Source organism: Lutjanus erythropterus, chromosome 10 (genome assembly GCF_056507025.1).
Source record: "Lutjanus erythropterus isolate fLutEry1 chromosome 10, fLutEry1.hap2, whole genome shotgun sequence".
Lineage (NCBI taxonomy): Eukaryota > Metazoa > Chordata > Actinopteri > Lutjaniformes > Lutjanidae > Lutjanus > Lutjanus erythropterus.
In genome coordinates this window covers 16,812,867-16,835,641 of record NC_139326.1, presented here as the reverse complement: position 1 = coordinate 16,835,641, position 22,775 = coordinate 16,812,867, and the positions used below count along the sequence as shown (strand labels likewise).

Below are 22,775 nucleotides of genomic sequence, written 5' to 3'. Positions count from 1 at the left end.
TGTTAATGCTAACTAAAACATGTAGCTAACCTAAGTTAGCGTCAGAAAATTAGCTTAGCTATTCAGTGACCACTTGACAACCATCCCATAGCATTGAGTAAGTACCCCAGATTTGCAGTTTACACCCTTTCAAATTGGCAGTTTGGCAGCTCAGCTGTAATGTTTGCTTGTTTTTCCACGTTTCACATCAAGTTCATATGAATTTCTGTATTTTTGTCAGACTAAATTAAGATAAAGACAACACTAAGGTGAATTAATAGGTTTATCAATAAGAAATAATATTCCATAATTACTGTTTACTTCTAGGTCTAGGATTCCTATCTGTTACTATCTATCAAAATGATAGGAAATTTGTGTATTTTGTACTTTCGAGACAGTTTCATGAACTCAACACTAAGCAGAAGTTGAATAGTTACTTTTTGTGATTGATAATTGCTTTTTATAAGGTTTATATTGGGGGAAAACATTTCAAAGGAAAGAGTAAGATAACTGACTACAGAAATAATTAAAAATAATAATAAATAATGAATGATATGGGGCAATATAACTTGTTTTGGGTGATATTTTGTGCTTTTTTTTCCAGCGTGATATAAACAGATATTGATGATTTCAACACATTGCCCTTGCTCTGCTCATCCTTAGGTAAGATTTCGTAAGAAATAAGTCACAAGTTCCTGTTGGAAGAAGTGCTTGAGTTTTGGTCTAATACAAACACACCTGACCAACACACGCACACATAATCCTGGACTCCAAAAAAAGCACCTGTAATCAAAAACACTTCCAAAAACAAGTCCAAAAACAGCTCCTTCTTGCCATCCATCTTCACCTCTGCACTTTGGCATCTTCCTAAATAAAGATCAGTCTAGTCGCATCAAGTCATTAGCTCAAGTAATCCACTTGTGGCTCAGTGCCTTGATTATACGAACGCACAGAAGGACTAAAGACTAAACCAGCTTCAGCACAGACCAAGGGAGCTGCATAGTGGAGATAGCTTCATGCATGAGGCCTCTTTGGTGAGTCACTGGGCGCTTCTGTCATTCATCCAACTACAATGAGCAGTCTGATTGACACCCTGCAGTTTCTGACCTGATCTTGGTGGACCGGTCGAGGATGAAACAGAGCAAATGGCGGTTTAAATAGTCACTGAACCTGAGAACTGACAGCCAATCAACTTGGAAGCTGCTGACTGGATAGACGAGGTGACCACGTAAGTAAACTGCTAATTTGGAGACCTTGTAGTAGAGTAACACTTTTTAGATTTCTACAGCAGTCAATTAAATTCAGTGTAGGTCTCAGTTTTGGTCTGAAATGTCGTCATGTTCCAGACGTGGTTCAAAAAATTGTTGCAAGTACTTCTCAAAGACTTTTAGTCCTCTTAAAATGCCGGGTTTGCCTTGTTGTTTGGCCTGCTGCTAAATATCTTTACAGGTGACGAAAGCTACCCATCTGTTCCTTTAAGTAGGTTAAAACCAACAGGAAAACGAGAAAACTATCTTCAGACACAACATGATGAAACTCGCAGTCTTTTTTAAAGTTTTGTAGATTGTAAACAGTAATTCAGGCATCATTTGTTTACCTAGAACTACAGAAGAACATTTAAAAATGCAGTTTCTATAACATATTTTTTCCATTTCATCAAAATAGTGAAAGCATGAGAAGATATTTCCTTTATTTAGATGACAGATTTATTAATGTAAGCCTTCGTAGAATTCAGACCAAAACAGTCCTCTGTTGTGGGATTGAGGCCAATCACTGAAGTAGGAGTGCACCGGTATAACAAGATTAAAAGGGCACACAGTCAAACGTCCTGCAGTTTCAGGTCTCATGCTGCCGCTGGGCAACTTTCCATTCTTTGAAGGAAGAGGGTTTCTTAGAGGCCAAGACTTGGAGCAGAATTATTTAGTATGTGTGTGGACAGTAGTGAACCTGTAGCCCTGTCTGAAAATGGAAACAGAAACAGTCAGATTTGTGACTCCAAAGTCATATTTCCCCTGCTTTAGAAAGTAGTTTGCAATTCATCTTTTAGCACTTCAACAAAACAGTGATATATCTGCTCATACTGTATATTACATGTAGTAGAAATAGATGAATGAACTAAATCTTCTTTTTTGGAATCACTTTTAGCTGCTGTGATGATTATTTGGCTTTGAACAGGAACAGTCATGGGATGTGGCGTCACAAAGTCTGACCAGTTCCACAAACACTCCAGAAAAGGTACCCATGATCCTCCAGACAGACCCAGCCTTCTAAGATTTGCATGAATCATCTCCCCTCAGCCTGAACAAAAAGGATAAATGGTCCTCTTGTTGCACTATAGCTGTAATTTCCCCATTACAGTATATATTTTATAATAATATATCTATTTCTTTTTGTCTTCCCGTTCTGCTGCGTGCAGCCGTGACCAGTAAGCCACATCTTTCTTACCTTGTTAGTTGTGTTCTTGGTGTTGTTGTTGATGTTTGCCAGATGTTGAAATGTCTACTTTTTTTTACTGAGGTAGAATTGATGTAAACAAACTGGAGACAACATCTTCTTCAGCAACTGTGGAAAATAGCGTCACATATAGAAAAGAAAAATCTCTTTAATATGATTTCTAAAATCTCTACAGGTCATAGAGTTTAAACTACAGTGAAATGATAAGAGAAAGGTGTTCAAGCAAAAAGTTTCCAAGTTACAGAACTTCCTACTTTGGTCAGGACATCAGGCTACATCTCAGATTGTTTGGTCAGTTTGTTTATTTTAAAATAGAGCACTGCAACATGGCAGAATATCATAGTAATATTACACAAATCTGTTAATACAGATTTTGGAGTATATCACAAGTAGTGCTCAGATCCTCTCCATCAGTATAAGTAGTAACACCACAATGTAGAAATAATTACAAAAAAGTAATTATAAATAACTGTTGAGTCTTTTCACTTCTTTTCATGTCATACCTTTGTTTTTTGTGCCGTATTATGGCAAGTAATATCTATAAATCTAAGTGTAAGTATCGGTGTCAGTATTCTTACATCCTTATTTATGTAATCCTAATGATACCCATCCCTGATCACATGTAAAGCCCTTTATGTAAAACTTTACTTCAGTAAAAAGTACAAAATTATTTGCATGGCTGATTTCAGAATAATGTATATATTATTTGAATATAATAAGAGATGCAGTCACTTTAATGTTGCAGCTAATTTTATCGTAAATACTCTCTTAACCTGTAAGAATATATCAGATTTTATTTTTTTATTATATTCTGTAATAATAATCTGAATCTGCAAAGTAACTTGTAACTACAGCTATTAAGTCAGTATAGTGGAGTAAATATGATAATATTTCCCTCTGAAATACTCTATCCAGTAAAGTGCCTCAAAAGTGTACTTAAAGTACTTGAATAAATGTACTTAATTACTTTCCAAAACTGCATATGTGCTCTCTGCAGTGAGACGTTCTCTGATCATATGTTCTTGTGTGTCTCAGCTCTAAGAGCTGCTGTTCTGATTCAGCGATGGTACCGTCAGTATGTGGCCCGCACAGAGATGAGACGGAGATACACCTGGCACATCTTCCAGTCCATCGAATACTCTGGAGAACAGGCTCAGATAAAGGTCAGAAAGTATCAGAGACCATCCAGAATACTTTACTTAAGTAATAACATAAAAATAACAACTCATCTTTCATGTTTCCTCTGTGTAGCTTTATAATTTCCTCGGCTACCTCATGGACAATTTCACACCATCAAGCAATGAACGTAAGATTTCCATCTTGACTGACAAACTTTATTTTCCTGCTTTAAAAATCTTTTGTGAGTTTGAACTGTCGTCTTGACCTTCCCTGCAGGAAATTTGATTTCGCACATCTTCCGAGAGAACGAGGTTTGTCGGGATGCAGAATGGGAGAGGTACTTCTGCTACAGGAACATCGAGGTGCCAGAGATTTACTCAGGACCTCACCTCACCTTCCCTCTGACGGTGGACCAGGCAGTCGGGCTGGTGGAGGCCTTCAGGAACAAAAAAGTAGGTGCACACCAATGCATATAAGTCCAAACTGTGAAAAAACTTCACTTGGATCACAACTCAGCTGAGTGGTCTTTTGACTGATGGAAATGATTTTAAAAGTGCTGCTTTTTTAAATTTCACTGGGCCAAAATTAACATTACACACTGATGTTATACTTACATTTCAAACTGTTCCTTAAAAAAGGCCAGTAATTAAATGAGATTTCACTGTGACCTTCAAAAAGTCTCAGGTCCACAGCACATATCATTTGCCTTGATATGTGCTGTAAATTTTTACTGTGATTTTAAGAAGAAGTTTCAAAAAACAAATCAGCTGCATCTGGAGAATTTTTAAATACAAATTAAGCTAATGCTAATGCTTTGTAAAGTCTTCTTCAAAACCAGTTTGTTACTTTGCTATTTGTTTACACACAAATATGTTTATTTAATGTTTTTATTTGCTGTAGTGGATGAGGAGTTGGATATAATGGTATTTATTTTAATTAATCCTAACCCACGCGCCACATCTGAGCCGTTGTGCTCTGTGTTGCTTATGAAAAATGTAATACATATCTTATTTAACCCTTAAATAACATGTATTATTACTTTATTTACTTTTTTCAAGTTCTGTGCATGAAATAAGGACAAAAAGCAATCAGCATAACAACTAACAAGTCTCTGTCCCAGTAGCAGCTGCACTCGCGCTACGTCCTCCAGCTCCTGCTTGAGACGTGGAAACAGCTCCGGATGTTGCCAAATATCAACCGCATCTCCACCTGCCAGAGCAAAGAAATCACTATTTGTGGTGAGCTGAAAGAAATAGTTGACTTTTACATAGAGACAGTAGAGAAGCGATTGGAAATGAGGAGTTTGGACTGTAAAACAAGACATTTATATGTCAAATTGTTGTCTGGTAAACTGTGATGCATATTTTTCTCTATTTTATAAACCAAAATGTATAAAATATCTCATATTTTATGATCAAACAATTGGCAGTCTTACTTAATTGTAATCTTACACCCTTGTGGCAGAACATCCCAAAAGATTTTTTGATAAGATACAATAAGAAGAGCCTCTCTGTTGTAAAAGTTTTAGCACTTTGAGACAGAAGTGTAGACAGTGTCCTGCTGTTTGCTGTCATAAATGAACTGTGTTAATTTATTTACATGTATCTTCTTCATCACAGGTGATTTGCACGGGCAACTGGAAGATCTGCTGCTGATTTTCTATAAGGTCTGGATGTCATCCTCTAAAATCTTTTCCAATATTTCACAATTAATTTTCATTGAAATTGTTAATATGCTCTGATTTAAATTATTTATAAAAATATTCTCCTCTTGTACTTCAGGGCCCTAAAGTAAATCAGTAGTGCGGCAGCTAATTTGTTTTCATCATTAGTTAATCAGCTGATTATTTCTTGTTTAGTCTACAAAATGTTAAAAACAGTTAAAAACACTAAGGTTATGTCTTCAGTGGTCTTGTTTTGTCAGATTAGTCAAAAATCTAAAAATTATTCCATATGAAATTATGCAAAATTAAGAACAAAAGCTAATTCCTACATTTGAAGACCTAAAATGAGGAAATTTCTGACTTTTTTCTTGCTTAAAAAACCTGAATGATTAACTGATTATCTTTTTTTTTTTTTAAAGAATGTGTTGATCAGCTAATTGATAAATCAACTAATTGTTTCCCTTCTAAACTTTAGTTTTTAGTTTCACTGCAACATGGTGTAGTTTTCAATGTTAGAAATCAATTAGTGAGTGAAAGAAGATCTGCTTTCACTCATTGTGCAGTGAAAACAGATTTGTTTACACTGAGATTACAGCTTTATTTTGGTGGTTTACTTTACAGAATGGCATGCCGTCCTTGGACAAGCCCTATGTGTTTAATGGAGACTTTGTAGACCGAGGCAAAGACTCCATTGAGATCCTCATCATCCTATTTTCATTCCTGCTTGTCTATCCCAGTGACGTCTACCTCAACAGAGGAAACCATGAGGACCATATAGTCAACCTGAGGTAAAACTGAAAATAAATTAGGGGACGCTGAATTAATCAGGTTTAGTTAAAATCCTTAATTTCTAACTGATATCTTGTGTTCTTCTTATCTTTTTGTAGGTACGGCTTCACAAAGGAGGTGTTGAGTAAATACAAGGTGGGTTTAATTCCTGTGAACCTGAAACCCAAATGTGCTCCTTTTCTTTTGTTTACTGCTTGGTATTAACTCCTCATCCCTGATTATCAAACCAGCCAACACTGCCAAAATGTGTCCTAATCCCGACTGTCTTTGCAGCAGCAAATTTAAATGGTTTCAGTCACCTTGGCTTACACATTCGCAGTAAAGCTTGATATAGGCCAATACAATACTGGTCACTCCTCCTCGCAGATAAGAGGATTTGAGGTCATTAAACCAGATGCTGGACATCTGCCTCTGTTGGCTTCTGATGAGTCAGGGAGGTTGCGGTGGTCCAGAGACACACAAAGAAAACCTCAAATGTCCCAAATCTTTCACATTTACAAACTATCAAATAAAGATATCTACACTATCAACTGAAGATCAGCTATACCATCAAGATTCAAAAATACAGAATACAATAAAAATTGAAGTTCAAATTTCAATTTTTGAAAATATTTTTTGTAACAGTTTTCCTATAATGTTACTGAAAAACTCTAGATGCAGGACTTTTTTTTAATTCCCAATTTTATTAACTGAAAAAGCAGCATGTCATGCTTCAATGCAAAATTTTAGCTAGATAGCATACAGTGAAGGAAAGAAAAGGAAAAAAAGAAAAAAAATATGATAGAAAGAAATAAAACCCAAGGTCACATGCAAAAAATTGTTCCAAGTATAAATATATATACAGTATGTACAAGATTGAAAGACAAATAAAATTAAACTAATAAGTTAACTAGAACTCTAGAATCCAGAATGTGGGCTGGGAGTTTTGTGTGGGATGGCAGAAAAAGTTGATCATAGAACTGGCAGGAAATGCAGCATTTTCACTGAAGTTAGTGGTCTCAGTCAAACTTAAACTTTAGATTTTGTTTTAATGAAAATGAATAAGGAATTGATCTCAAGCGAAAAAAAGTCAAACAAATGCATGCCACAAAAAGAAAGAAAAACTCAACCCTAAATGTTGTCAGCAAACTGAAAAAAAGAAGAAGTTAAGTGTGCTTGTGCTTCTCCTCAGATGCACGGCAAACGAATCCTGAAGCTGCTGCAGAAGATTTTCAGCTGGTTGCCATTAGCAACTGTAATCGATCAGAAGGTGCTGGTTCTCCATGGAGGGATCTCTGACGCCACAGACCTTAGCCTCCTCACCAGACTGGACAGACACAATGTGAGGAAACAACATTTGCATCTGTGATAATAAAGGCTTTCATTGATACTTGATCAAACACGGGCGCGCCTACTTTCATTAAATGTTAGCTCTGTTCTGTTTTTCCCAGTATGTCTCAGCGCTGAGGCCTCCAAAGAAGAGACACCAGAGCTCAGCGGGGACATCCATCGACTCGGACATGGATGAGGACGTCTGGTCAAGCAACAGGATCTTCCAGCGCAGGGCCTCCCTCACGTATCCCAAACCCCTCGGAACCCGCGACAGCTTCCAGAACCGCTCGCTGCAGGACTTCTCGGATCGGATCAAAGGGAACATGGTGGACGAGCTGGAGATCCGTAGGAAGAAACAGGCCATTCTCAACTTAAACAGACCAGAAAAAGAGATGGCTTTGTCTGCGTCCACAGACTCTGTCAACAGTGACACTTCCAAAGAAGAGTGGAAGCAGGTGATGAATGAGTATTGAATAGAGGTGCTTGCTCAAATATATGTATTTCTATCCCATTATTTGTTTCAGTTTTATCAGAGGAGGTGTCACTGTTTCCAATTTGATATTTTATCTAGGAGTCAAAGTCATCATTCCTGATTGCTTTTGCTCTGTGAGCAAGTTTGTTATTTGTTGCTCTGGTGTCTCAAACCGTCCCACATGAGATATTTAGAGGCTCTGCCATGTGGAAAAAAGTTAATTTGGTCAGAGGTCACAGCCTTTGTGCCTCAGCTCTGTTCCAGAGGTCTAAATCAGGCCTGAGTCACAGCCTGATAAACACTCTGTCAGTGATCAACACACCTCGGAGGAGGTGCTGGGGATTGTTACCTGTATGGGCCTTAACATACTGTAATCCACCACGTCATTAATCCTTCTGCCGTGAGTTCAATCTTCTTTTCAAACTGGCCGTCACCACATTAAGCACAGGCGGTAGAAGTCAGTGGTGTCATTTGGCTCTGATACATGTTGGTGGTTTCGATTGCAAACTGATTCAGTCATAGTAAACAACTCAGGGTGACCTAGCAGTGACTTGTCTGAAACATGAGGTCATGCTTTCAGGCGTTTGTATACATGAATAAAGAGTCTATAGCCATCCTAGCAGCTCTGTGAGGCTGTACTATGGCACAGCAGTACTTTGAGCTAAATGCTAATGTTAGCATGCTAACATGCTCATAATGAGAATGGTAACTGCTTAATTTAAGCAGGTATAATGTCTCCCGTGATCACCACATTTGTGTAGCATGCTAAATTTTGCTAACTTCTACTAAATTCAAAGTACAGCTGAGGCTGATGGGAATGTCCTGGGTTATTTGTTGAGACCTGTAGTTACTGGTGGTAATAGCAAGTGCAGTTCAATATTACAAGTCACAGAATCACTATTGAGTTATACAGAACTATTGTGGTTTTTAATAAAGAAGTCAGGCAATAATTTGTCTTTTTCCATCATTCTGTGAGTAACAGTGATCTGACTTTATGCTGCACATGGCATGAGTCTGTGAACAGCAGGACACAGTGAAATGAGTTATAGTAGTAATTTATTTAGGTTGTTAACAGTTTTACTAAATGGGATAAGATAGAGTTGGTTACCTTGCTGAGAAGTTAATTGTGTGCAGCCTGTCTCCTGCATCTCTTTTATCTAACTGCTCACTCTTGCTGCTTGTCCGTGTTCCTTTACTCCCTGCAATATTTCAAACTGATCTGTTGTCAAAAAATGCAGAAAATGACCGTTGTGGACACATTTTTGATGAATGATAGTGGTCAGTACTAATGTCATGGACAAACGCATTGCGTTTTCTGTGATTACTTCAAACTGAAAGTGAACTCATGTTTAACCAGTGAAATACTTTTGATTTGAAGCAGCAGCAGTAGGAAATGTTTGCTTTGTATTATCAGTAACTCAGTGCAGCAGTTTTTCCGGGTATGGCGTTGTTACAGTCTGCAGGAATCATTCTCTGTGGAGAACGAATGTCTGCACAGATTTAATGAAAATAATCCAAAGGTTATTGAGATATTTCAGTCTGGTCAAAATTATATGTCATCCATACACTCTCTGATAGCATAGCATTAAAATATCAACATGAAATTAAGAAAATAATCGTATGAATGAATTATAGAAACATCAGTAAACCAATACATTGTTGTACACCATGGAAACAGTGGATATGATCAACGTCTCCAGAATTACTAAGCTGTTTCCAAAGGTTTTCTTTCCAGAGACATTCCTTTATCAGAGTTCCGGTTTCCGTTTTTCAGTTCAATTCTTTAAAGTTGAATATCTGCCTTTTGTCATTCCTGTCTGCCTCCAGATCCTGGACCTGCTGTGGAGTGACCCGATGAACCAGGATGGCTGCATACCCAATGAGGTGCGGGGCGGAGGCTGCTACTGGGGCCCTGATATCACAGAGGATTTCCTGAACAGACACAACCTGCAGCTCATCATCCGCTCCCATGAGTGTAAACAGGACGGTTATGAGTTCTGCCATAACCGTAAGGTGAGCCGAGACACTGAGACGGCCAACAGTGCACTTCACAGTTCACTGCCTGAATTCAGTACTTAACCAGCTAAAAGATTAGTGCGACATGAGTTAAATTTCAAACTAAAATCATACGAATGACTGTTGTTAAAAATGCACTGAAATGTGAACTCTTTCTCTCATTTCACTTAGGTCCTCACTCTGTTCTCTGCCTCTAATTATTATGATGTGGGAAGCAACAGGGGGGCTTACGTGAAGCTGGGTCCAGACCTTGTGCCTTATTTGATTCAGTACCAGGCCACCAGCATGACCAGAGAGCTCACTGTGAGACAAAGGTACAATATTTATATATATATTTATATAATATTTATTGCAATTATGTTATTTATTCTACAGTGAGTAGAATAAGTAAGTGTTGCAACTAGTTCATTGATTTATTAGTTAGTTGCTTTGTCTATAAAATGTCAGAAAATAGTGATAAACATCTGTGTCACACAGTTAAATTTGCAAGCTACAATCACCCGAAACAGGGAAAATAAGCAAAACTCTGACTGGAACCAAAGAAAGCTTAAAGACATATGTTTGTATGTGGTGTCTTACTTGCAGTATTACCTTCAGAGCTTGACAGGCATCCAGTTTGAAGAAGCAGCAGCAATGCCGATGTAGGAAGCAAAGCAATGTGGACAGGGTTTGCAGCAAAATGTATTTTAGCCAAACAAAAAAGGCCCACACAAAAAAATCAAGCTCATTTTAAGTGTATGCTATATTTTCAGTGCTTAACCATGCTGTCAGACAGCCTTTTCCAGCCAAAGACGACTGTTATAGAAGACAAATATCACAAAAGAATGATATCTACCTTGATCCGTTAGTTTGTTTGTGTCATTGTTTTTTATCTTGTTTGCAGTGTTGGGCGAACTGAGCGCTCAGCCCTCAAAGTCCTGCGGGAGCAGCTGTTTGCGCACAAATCTGACCTCATCTGTGCCTTCAGAAAGTTCGACCCCGAGAACACAGGTGTGTAGTGTCACTTTCACGAACCAATTCAGTCCTCAGCAGATCAGGTGTTGCTTAAGTTTACTAGAGATTTCTCACGTATTTCCCCTTTCCCTTGTGGTTCTCAAAGAACAATGTCTAGCGAAGGAGAAATGTGAGCTCGCGCTTTTGTATTTTGTGTGAAGCATTTAAATCCCTGTTGAGGAAAAAAAAAAAACAGATGGGCTAATCCAAAATTCAACCTGGATTATTGGACACCTTCACAGAAACTTCAAGTGAAACTGTTGTTGTTCACTGAGTTACTTTCATTCAGCCCTCTTTCTCAGGTACATAGCACATAATAAGGAAGTATGTGATTTTCTGTCATTCAGCTCCCCACCTTTTTTCTTTTACTACAGATTTATTTAGGTTTTTGCTTTTAGGGGAAACTCTCTCACTTTATAAATCAATTTCAAGTAAAATTTTCTTTAACATGCTTTAAATTTTATTCTGGATCTTATAAATAGTAGTTTAAATGTTGTAAATGGACTCAACATCCACTGCATCTTCATCAGCTGATAAAGTAATGAATAGAAACCAGTAATAAATCTACAATGAAACATGTTTGTCAAAAGATTGAAATGACAAAGTTTTGATGCTGTCATGGCTGTTGTTGCGTAGTTTATCGTGTTATGGCTGAAAGAATAAATATTATCATTTTATTTTATCATCGTGGAAAAGATAAAAATCAAACTTATTTATCCTCATAAAGGATGAAGATTAATATATTGAAAAAAAGATGTTTCGGATCAGATCCTGACTGGTTTCTAAATCTTTAGGTCAATAGATACTGTGACTTACATTTTATATTTTAAAAATCTTAAAATCTCTTTAGACTTAGTGGGACATATAACAGTTGAATAATACCTCAGGCCATTATGTTTTTTTTTTATTCTTACTAAATGTTTTATGATGTTTGGTTTTGATGCAGAAATTCCCTTATCCAATTGTCAGCTAAGGGAGATGATACAAGTAACCTTAGCTATAAAAATAACTTTACCACTCTTTACCAACAATCTAAAGGTGGCACTATTTCTAAAAAATATATCTTTGGCTTTTCTCTATTGTTGATTTTTTGTCTGTGAGGTTGAGAATTTGTCTTAAATCTAATGCTGTAATAGAAATCAGATAACGGGTTAAATTCCCACAGGTTTTGTGTCTGTGAGCGACTGGGCCACTGCCGTGGAGAGTGTGATGTTCCTCGGTCTGCCGTGGAGGATGCTGCGCTTTCAGCTGGTCACCTGCAAGACCACCGACGGCCTCATTAACTACTACGAGTGGTTCAATGAGCTCGCCATCAAAGGAGCCAACACAGACGTAAGGACGCAAAGCTGAGTTACCCGGCTGGAGATAGATGGTGGTCGCAGATGTATTAGTGTCGGATTCAGGATCGGTTAAATAATATTGTATAAAGTTTGCTGAATCAGACACGCTCTACTTTGTCATATACTTCAGTGCTGTTTATAGAAAACAAAAAGCTTCCAACAGGACTTTTCTGACTTGTTTTTAATAATTTGTCCTCTTGCAGCACATTGATCAGAATCTGCTCGAGACTTTGTATCGCCACCGCTCCACCTTGGAGACCATTTTCAGAATCGTAGACACAGACAACTCAGGTAAAACAAGTTATTCATCACTGAAACAAGATACTGTCAACATCCATACACACCAGTGCCTTCTCTCTCTCTTTTTAACAACACACTTTGTAAAGCATATTTTGATGTTCTCTTGCTTGTTAGAGGGAAAATCCACCTCACCATGTCCCTTTGTCTTGTGTTTCTGGGATTGTTTTGAATGTTTTACCGCCAATCCTGCAGAAATCAATGAAATTGTTATTTTTTAGGCTTAACGTTATACATGAACATCTAATGATCATATTGAACAAAAGCCATTGCAGATGTTTAGTTCAGTTTATATTCAATTTACAAACAGCATCAAAAACAGATGGCTTGACCCTCAGTTTGGGGGGGTTACATTGTCAAGTTGTATTATGGGAAATGTAGGATCCACTGTTTTTGGAGCGTGACCTATAGAAAGGACTAAACATTGTGATATCTCGACCTCTGCTGCTTTGATTTCAGCCATTTTCTAAAAAATCTGTCAGTTATGAGTCCCCCAACTTTATGAAAGTTCATCTATAGAGTCCCTTTAATCCACTGGTTCCCAACCTGGTTGGTTATGACCCCACTAGGGGTTGTCAGACTTAATGGGGCTTTCCATTTTAAGGAGTGTGAGAATACTTAAAACATAAATATCCTTAAGGTCTGTATATCAGAATTTCATACATTTTTTTGTAAGAAAACTGAGTTAATTTGTCATTTTTAAAGTTTTATTTATTACTTATTATAAACTTTAAAAAAAACTATATTATACAATATATATATCTATATTCACAGAGCCCTCAGTCTCTACTAAACAGTCTTGTTCCGCAGTATAAAAGTACACAATTAAAACACAGAGGAAGACACTGAATTATTCAAAAAAGAAACCTATTATGTTGTATGTATGATTGTTAAAAAAATCGTAAAAAATATCAGATTGTCTTTATCAAATATCTTTGATGCAATATTTACAGGAATCTTTTACACAAGCTTGCTGCAGTGATTACATTCAATAATTAGGTTGGGTTAATTGTACAGTTTTATCAGTTGTTCCATACTGTAATTGTTATTCATTGAATACAATATGAAATATCCATGAAATATTTTCCTTAGTGGGGGGGGGGGGGGGGGTGTCACGTTATTCAGTGATAAAAAAGGGGTCCTTTAAGGAATAAAGAGGTTGCTTTTTTCTGAACATCTTGAATACATTGTGACTGTGAAAGTCACAGAGAAAGTCCAACGGAGACAGTCTGGCGGAGTGGAGGTGTAAAGTGTGTCCCGATAGAGACGTCTGCAGAGTTCAGATTCTGTTAATCCACCTGTGGCGTGCAAAATAGGCCACAGCATGTTTCTCCTCCTGAATCCGCCCGGTTAAGACGAGGATTAACCCACTGATCTAGTGGTCTTTCCACCCTCATCCTCTGATCACACACACACACTGTGACACACACACTTTTTCCTCCATCAGTATCTGCCTGTTTCTGCATTTTTTTATCCTCTTTCGCCGTCCACTTTTTCCATCCTGTCCTTTTACTGCATCTTTAATCTCATCCTTTCTGCCCTGTGTCTGTAATCTTTCACCTCGTCAGGCTTCATCACCATTGAGGACTTCCGGCAAACCTGGAAGCTGCTGAGCGTCTACCTAAAGATGGAGATCACGGACGAGGCCATCACTGACCTGTCCCTCACCATCGACAGCAACCACGATGGCAGCATCGACATCGACGAGTTCATGGAGGCCTTCCGCCTCACGGACAAAAAGAGCCGTCTGGAACGAGGACGCAGCATGTTCATGGGCACGGCCTCCGACCTCACCAAGCTGGACGGAGACCCCAACATTTGAGCACAGAGACTGAACACAGAGAGCAACCGCAGCTCAGACAAGACAGACGGCGGGAGGGGAGGGCGGGGAGATTCAGCCAACGCAAGCTGCTTTAATGACGCACATTAAGACGTAGGACGCTGCTGAGCAACAGCCGCATGGATCACCGGGGATTAGGAAGAGGTTAGAGTTCAGGGTATTTGACAGTGAACGTTCATTTCACAGTTTGAAGCTGTTTCATTCACTGAGGAAGAGTGGGTGAAATCCAGCTTTATAAAGAACAATTTTGTCTCTTTTATTAAGTTAGAATAGTTGAAAATAAGCAATATTCACAAACAGAAACAAAAAGTTATCATATTTAGACTGCATGATTATTAAAATAATAATATTATATACTGTGTACACAGTTAATATGAGGGGCACTTTATATCCTTATCTAATATTATTTTTAAGAAGAGAAAATTATTTTGCTTGTGTGAAAAACTTTAAAGATAAAACACCTGCACACTCCAGATGTTTTTAAATGGACATTTTAAAAATGGGCCCCACACCTGCATATCTTAATAAGTTGAAGTTTGTGATAACAGATGTGGTTAATCATCCAACCTGACCAGGACGAAAACATCTTAAAATTATTAACGATTTAAAAAGTACAGAATTAGTTAATCAGTCCTAATGGGTGGGAGCACAGTGACAACAACACATCATATTTATCAGCAGAGTGAATCTCTGTGGATTGCAACGAAAGGTGATTTTTATCATCAGTTAATCTGCTAATAATTTTTTCAATTGATCACTTTATCGACATGGGAACACTGTTTTCCTAGATTTCCTAGATCCCAAACTGATGACATGAAATGTCCAAAATCTAAAAAATATTCAGTTTACTACAAAGTTAGGACAATGAAAAACTTGTTTGAAAACTGTGAACAATAAATTATTTGGATCTTTGATTATAAAAGGATTCAAATGATTAGTTAATTATCAAAATAGCTGGACAGTAGTTTTCTGTCAGTCAGCTAATCAATTAATCTACCTATCATTGCAGGTCCAATCCAGAAAATTTTGGAAAACTGAAATTCACACTTCTCTAGAAACCAACACTCCAAAACCCAACGATTTTCAAGTTTAATGATATTCAGTGATATAAACCAGAAAAAAAGACAGTAAATCCTCATATTTTGCCAACAGGAAACAGTAAATGTACCATTTTTTCCTTGAAAAAAATCACTAAACAGTTATCAAAGCTATTGACAGTTATTATCTGTCGAGCGACAAATCGACCAATTGACTAATAGTTTCAGCACTTATCATTATCGACATTATAGAAAGCTGTTGACAAGAAGACACAGAAAAATTATGAACATAAATAAGACAAAATCTAAAATAAATCAATATTTATTTAGTATTCATAGTTTGGACCTCGTGTTGTCAGAGTTTAGAGTGTAAAGATGTAAAACAAAACTCGATAATGTCACTCAGGGAGGTATTTATCCTCTCTGAAATAATTCAGCTCCTGTGTTCGCCTGTATTGTAAAGCTGTCTAAGTCAGTGTGCAGGCTTTCATTTCATTTAGCCTTTCATCCACGTGTGATGTGCAAATATCTAGAGTTCCTCTAAAGATTTTACAGATACCAGAAACTAGAAAAACATTCTAAAACATATATGATATAATATATATTATAATTATGAAATTCTGTGATAAAACAATGAATAATTGTGCAGCTCGGGGATTAGTTGCACTATAAATATTTGCAACTAAATGTTGCTGGTGCCTTAGCGGTAGAAGTGTTTTAACTTCTAGAGGTTAAGTTAAGTCTAGTTTGCACTGATAATGTTTTGTATGAACTGCCAACAAAGTACTGTGGTCCCTCGTCATCCCGGGCGGGAAACAAACCGTCACCTTGTACAGAACGGAGAACTCATGCGTTTATTCATTTGATGTCACTGGATGTAGGATATACATCTGCCTCCAAATTGTTGCCGTGAAGCCCACAATATATAACTGTATTTTAAAGGGATGGTTTAATAGTTTTGGAAATATACTTCTTCACTTTCTTGGTGAAAGTTCAGTTTGTCTTTAGTTCAATCTCCTCAATTTCAGTTAAGTAAAGATCCCACATTGTTTAAAATGGCTTAATTCAACCAAAAGAAACATGAAGAAAATCTGTGCGCACGTGTAAAAATCTGTTGTGTGTAAAATGTAAATTTTGTTCAAGTGTTTTTTTTTAGTATGCTGATCATGTAAAACATTTACTGTAAATACATCTCACAGTCAAACTTGTACCATTTATTTGTGTGTGTGTTTGAGGCGAGTGATGTTTATGAATTACAATTTACAGAACAGTAACTGATCAAAAAGTGGTATATTGGGGAAATTATGACATATATAGTTACAGTTACAGATGTGCAATGTGCTTTTAATGTGCTCCATATAATCACATAGTTTTATTAAGGCTACTTTAGTATACAATTAGCAACTATTTATTCTTTATTATTATTTATTATTTACTTGACCAATATCTTAAAACCCAATGATATCCAACATACTGTCATTTAGGACAAAAGTATGAAATCCTCTATTATCTGAGAAGCTGGAACAAGTGAATATTTGGCATTTATTCTTGAAAAATCACTTAAATGATTGATAATTTATCAAAACAGCTGCAGATTAATTTGCTGACGGTCAGCTGTGGTTGCATTCTGCAATAAAAAGCTGTAATTTTAAACAAAATATATTTAATAAAATTGAGCCAATTATCCAATGTATAATATAACATCTCACATCAAATTACTAACAATATTATGTTGTCATTCATTGCCCATACTGACCGGGCACATTAGTTTTCAGAATCACCAGCAGGAGGCGCAAAAGACCATTTTAGTACAACTTCAAGTTTGTACTGCAGAGCATAAGTATGTCTACCAGTTGTACAATCTGTTAGTTAACCAGGAGCCCAGCGACTATTAAAAAATAAGTCCATAAGTCCTGTAATTTTAAAATGTAACATATCCACAAGGATTGACCAAGAGTTTTAGCTGTTAAAAGATCAAATAAACAGATGCCAGCTGGGATTTCTAAAAGCACTACACCCTGAATCTGACCTGCAGCAACAGATAATGTGAATTCTTGAGGTTTAAACTGTATTATCCCTCTCCAAGTGTCTGTGTTTGGGACTGTAGTTTTCTTTTCAAATGATAATCTTTCAAGTGGGTGGATATGAGGTAAACATGCCCAGAGCTGCCCGCTATTTATGGGGTTGGATTAAAAGCATTACACAGGCCAAAGCTTACGCACAGTCATAGTTTACCTGGACTGTGGCATTGTATTTATCTTTTCATCTAACTCTCCACAAGAAAACAAATGAGCATGTATATTTCTCAAAAATGATCAACCCTCATAACATGTGAAAACAAACCCAGCATTTTTCCCCAGAGATGGAGGCTGACATGCCGCCGCCTGCCCTCTGCCGCTTCTCACATTGAGCCAACCACCACCCCCAACGCAGAAACTCACACGCTAGTGACAAGTGGGACAAAAGACAGAGGCAGTTAAAGACCTATTTTTCCAGTGCGTCGGAGGAGTGGGGGGATCCATTGTTCACTGTCTGCAGGTGGTCTTACAGTTGTAAAGCTGCTGGAGCTCCGGCCTAATGAAGACATTTGAATGAAAGATTCTCAGTCAGCCAGAGTGTCTCCCTGAGATAGATCAGTCACTGACTGAGGGCCTAATGCACCTTCAAGTAACATTAAAGTGCTTCATGTGTCTTAAAATGAAGAATTAATCAGACACTGATAGATATGAATTTGAATTAAAGGGACAGTTCACCCTAAAATCAAAAATACATTTTTCCCCCCGTCCTGTGCCGTTATTTGTCCATCAAGACTGTTTTGGTGTTGGAGATATCGTTCTCTTCAGTATAGTCGAACTAGATGGCACTCAGTAGTCAGTGCATCAGTGTGTCTCCGTCTAGAAATCATAGGTTTGTTACTCAAAATAATCCACAGACCTTGTCAGCAGTTTAATGTAGGAACTACTGACTATCACTGTATCACTGAGCACTCATGGACAAGAGGCTTGTGCTGATGACAGCGTGGAGTGCTCCATTAATTTAGTGCTCCATGTCCGAACTGTAACATCTATTACTTTAATGTGGCACTTTTTTGGCAATTTTTTTGTAACCTTTGTGTGTCTCCATTGTGTACTGTTCAAATATAAAAAAGAAAACAATTATTTTGTATTTAAAATGTGGCAAAGAATTAAAAAGATGTGCAAAAAACAAATGGATCGGTTTCAGAATTAGAACATCTTCATGTTCTTTTATGAGACTTTAATTTCCAAAGGATTTCCTACAAAGTTTCTAGTAATAATGACATAATTCGGTACAAATAATAGTGGATGCAGAAGCTCTGAGAAGGTTATAGTTAGGAACGGTATAGTTAACAGTTTATTGTGCTGAGTTTGGGAGCAATTGATGATTTACAGAGGAATTTCCTTGAAAGAATTTCTCAAGTTAGAGTTAAGTCAAAGACTCTAAGCAATTAAAAATCTGGACTCTGCCAAGTCCCTAGCTATAATTTAACCCATATAACCCAGTTCATTTAAGGACATGTCCTAAGAAATTATTAAAAGCTGCTTACGATGTAAAATGAAAATGCCACCACCAATCAGGTGAAGGGTAACAGCAGACACTTACATGAATTCAATAAATATTTGTAACAAGGGTCAAGAGACAACTTTGGCTGTGTCCAAAATCATTAACTCATTCACTACTCCCTCCTCATTATCTCATTTCAATCAGGAGAGACGTCATTCTGAGGTATGAAATATGTTTTTTGACGTGCACAATCAGGATGAGAAATGTGGAAAGTCTTTTAGCAGTTAGACCCCATAATGACGTCGTCGTGTAAAAGGGAATAGTGAGCCACACCACACAGACGCCATGTGCTTGTTAACTAATTAATTCATGTGCTTGGGGTGCTCAGCCAGACACAGACTGTGCCTCATCATGTAAATTTAAAATGAAAACGACTAAAACAAGTACAAAAACAAGTTGATGAAAAGTGTAACTAGACTGTATTATAGTTTGTTTCTTAAATTTCTCTGCTGTATTTGCGTGTAAACAGCAGTAAACAACTTAACAAAACTGTTTGATGGGTCAGACTTGGATAAAAACAGGATGCACAAGGAGGAAGGGCAGTTTAAAAGGTGCCCAACTAAGACAATGAAAATGGATGCTAATATGAAACAAAGGGAACCTAGACTTCAGAGAGCGTGAATTAGGGAACCAACAGAGAAAAGTCACGGTGTCAGCAGACAAGAGCGTAGGCGCTATGTTCAATCAAGTCCCAAAAAACAGTGAATAATGTGCACCTAATGGAAACTGAAGGCGGAAGTGCGTACGAGTTGACGCCTGTAGACCCTGAAACGATGTCAAGGGTAGAAATGTTGATGTGAGTTCTCAGAAGAGCCCAGAGGGGGAGAGTGTAACATTCCCCCCCAAGGCCACAAGTTAGAATAATGAACAGAGGGCTGCTGCTGACACTGTATACCCCACACATTTAAAGCCGCCATTCATCTCTGGTACAGGTTGAGATAAATGACAGAAACGTGTGACCTCCTCTACTTCAGAAAAACCTGCTGTACTTGTTGCAGTTCAGCCGTAGGTTTTAACATGTGAGAGATGCGAGCAAAACAGTGTAGAGTCACAGCTTTCTTGCTAAACGTAGGCCTATCTTGAGGATTTTCCCTGAATTTATCGAACGTTAAAGCAAAAAGTGAGTCTGGAAAGTCCTTTCTCTTTAATCTTTGACTGTTTGTACATGTAGGAAAAAGAAATCTACTTTATCAGACAACTTTGGCCCAGCTCTAAGGCCTATTACTGAATGCTTAGTCATAGTTAAAAAGCAATTTCTTCTCTGTAAACCATATTCAATCCAGCGTTGGCAGAAGTAGTCACAGCTTTAAAAATAAAATGACATTTTTATTATTAGCTAAATGTGCTTGAAGTATTAAAAGTGAGAGTGGCCCCAGTGACTGATCTATTTTAATATATGACATTATTACATTGATTCTGATGCATTAGTGTTAAAGTAGGATTTTACTGTTGTCGCTGAGGCCAACCACAAACTTTTCTCTTCTTTGTGAAGAGGTCACAAGGCAAAAAGGTTGAACAGTGGCAGATTCAGTGTGTCTTGTACAAGGTAGGGCACCAGTGTGGTCCTTTTATAGATTGCATTTGTTTTATTGTACATCAGCTACTACAAGTCTGTAATAAAACACACAGGGAGCTATTTAATCATTTAAATGGATGAAGAAGCCAAAAATTTTCTAGTATGTGGAGCAGCCTATACAGCGCTGCAATGTGTTTTGCCCACTGGAAGGGTACCTTAAAGGGTGTGCCTTTTGACTGTATCACCTTCTGCAAGGTGATACAGTCGGCAGATGAGATTCGGTAGAGAGAAAATAGTTCCTACATGAAACTGCTCACAACAAGTGTAGTGTTATCTACTCCTACTGCATTCAAGAGAAGGCAATCATCCATACTGCTGACATCTCCAAACTCTGCAACAGACAACAAAACAAAACAGATGGATATATAGCATTACGGGCCAGAGGAAAAATGTGTATTTTTGATTTTGGGGTGAACTGGGGTGAAGAAGGAGAAGAAGAAAGAAAGAAAGGCCTGTTATCTTAGCTTAACATAAAGACTGGAAAAAGTAGGAAACTGCTAGCCAGCAACCCAAAAGGTCACTATTTAACAAGTTATATCTTGTTTGTGTATTTCATAAAACAAAAAAAATCCACTGGTTGCCTGGTTACCTCATGTGGCATCAAAACTCAAGCCTTATATCCAGTTTTTATGCAAAGCTCGGCTAAGCTAAGATACTTCTGACTGAAGCCTCATATTTATCACATAGATGTGAGAGATTAATCAGATCTCCTCATCTATCTATCTCATCTAAGTAAAGAAAATAATAACATACTGTACGTTGTGACTGCAGCCTAATCATTCTCTGCTTCCCACCACAGCCACACCACGTTCTGGTTTGGTTATGTTAGTCTATCTTCATGCTTTGTCTTGCCTGACAACACCCACACCCACCATCTTCACTCAAATTCATCACGCACCTTCGGTTTATGGATTTCCAAACACCATGTTGTGAGTATTTAATCTGGCATTTTAATTTGGTCCAATTTGGTTTAATTTGATAATAATTTCTGTTCTCTGTTATCCCTAGTGTGTCTCCATTGTGCTGTGGCGACTTAAGCCAGGTCTTAATACCTGTGAATGGACAAAAACAAGAAGAAGCTCTTCAAATCAAAAAGCGAACAATTATTTTGTATTTGAAATGTGGCAAATAATGAGAAAGATGTGCAAAAACTGATTGCTTTCATTATTGTCTTCTTCGTTCTTTCACGAGTCTGTAATTTTCAGACTTCCTACAAAGTTCCTAATAAATAATTTGATAATTTGATACAATAAAAAGTGGAAACAGAAGCTCTGAGACAGCTTTAGTTAGGAACACTTTATTGTGCTGAGTTTAGGATCGATTGTTGACTTCTAGAGGAGTTTCTTTGTAAGATTTGCTTTGAATTAGTTTGTTTTGTCCACTGAAAGGGCACTGTTTGCCACATTTTGTGCAGTAGAAGGGCATCCCAGAGGGCACTTCACGTTCTGTGCACTGGAAGGTCATTTTCTACCATGAGGGTATCCCAGAGGGCGTTTTTGTATTGTTGTTTTCAATAAGGGGGCACCAAAATCTGACAAGTAACTGCCAAGTAAAAGTAGTAAAGTGAGTGAAACTTGAAATATGCTGATATTCCTCCAAGAGTAAAACATACGGACACAACTTTGGCCTTCCACCTAATTATTAGTCAAGCAGGAGTTTGTTTTCTCCAGAAACATGACAAGCAGAAAATATGAGTCACAGTAACTTGCGCCAGATATGGAAGCAAAGAGAGGCCATAATAATGCATTTTATAAGCAACTGAATAAGTAATTGAAAACAAAAAGTTTAAATTTAAAGCAGTAGTAGGAACTATGTCCATTTGCTTTCTTTCAGGGAGCGAGTTGAGAAGATCAACACCGCTCTCATGTTTTTAAGGTGATTGGCAGTAGAATCAGAATCTGAGTCTGGTTTGTTGCCAAGTAGCTTTTCACAATCAAGGATTTTGCCATAGTGTTTTGATGCATAATAATAAAAACAGCAGAAAGAAAGAAAGACCTGTAAGCTTAGTATGAAGAAAAGTTGGAAACTGCTAGCCTTCCAGTACCCAAAAGTTTACTATTTAACAAGTTATATGTGAGTTATACGTGCAACTTCAAGTTTAGTAATTTGAAAAACATTTTCAGTGTAGCCTACAGAAATTAAGATAGAAAGCTCAAAAAAGTCAGATTAAATTCAGGTTAATTTACCTAATGTATCTTACTAATATACACTTGTTGTATATGTTTCATCTGGATTATCAGTTTTATTATCACAAACTGATTTATATTTATTTCTCCAGCAGTTTAAACAAAAGACAGCAGACAACCA

General features: G+C 37.4%; 1 protein-coding gene across 2 annotated transcripts; it reads left to right on the top strand.

Annotated features, from left to right (window-relative positions):
* Positions 1 to 835: 835 nt before the first annotated feature.
* On the top strand, positions 836 to 14,715 carry ppef2a (protein phosphatase with EF-hand domain 2a). Of its 2 annotated transcripts, XM_084728427.1 has the most exons (18): positions 836 to 1,207; positions 2,125 to 2,214; positions 2,396 to 2,404; positions 3,469 to 3,596; positions 3,685 to 3,739; positions 3,829 to 4,004; positions 4,676 to 4,790; positions 5,172 to 5,218; positions 5,837 to 6,003; positions 6,103 to 6,139; positions 7,176 to 7,325; positions 7,435 to 7,770; positions 9,615 to 9,800; positions 9,975 to 10,117; positions 10,687 to 10,793; positions 11,962 to 12,128; positions 12,340 to 12,427; positions 14,002 to 14,715. In XM_084728427.1, the coding sequence occupies exons 2-18, from the start codon at positions 2,163 to 2,165 to the stop codon at positions 14,253 to 14,255; spliced, it is 2,217 nt and encodes a 738-aa protein (XP_084584553.1). In that variant the 5' UTR covers positions 836 to 1,207; positions 2,125 to 2,162; the 3' UTR covers positions 14,256 to 14,715. The 2 variants fall into 2 exon arrangements, with proteins under 2 accessions (XP_084584553.1, XP_084584551.1); XM_084728425.1 differs by lacking the exons at positions 836 to 1,207; positions 2,125 to 2,214; positions 2,396 to 2,404 and having other exon boundaries at positions 3,473 to 3,596.
* The last annotated feature ends 8,060 nt before the right edge of the window (positions 14,716 to 22,775 follow it).

Bases quoted from the DNA above. Each gene is read 5' to 3' on its own strand.
- ppef2a (XM_084728427.1), top strand. From the start codon at position 2,163: ATGGGATGTGGCGTCACAAAGTCTGACCAGTTCCACAAACACTCCAGA. The intron at 6,140-7,175 runs GTGGGTTTAATT...GCTTCTCCTCAG, and splicing joins AGGTGTTGAGTAAATACAAG to ATGCACGGCAAACGAATCCT. The intron at 7,771-9,614 runs GTGATGAATGAG...GTCTGCCTCCAG, and splicing joins CCAAAGAAGAGTGGAAGCAG to ATCCTGGACCTGCTGTGGAG.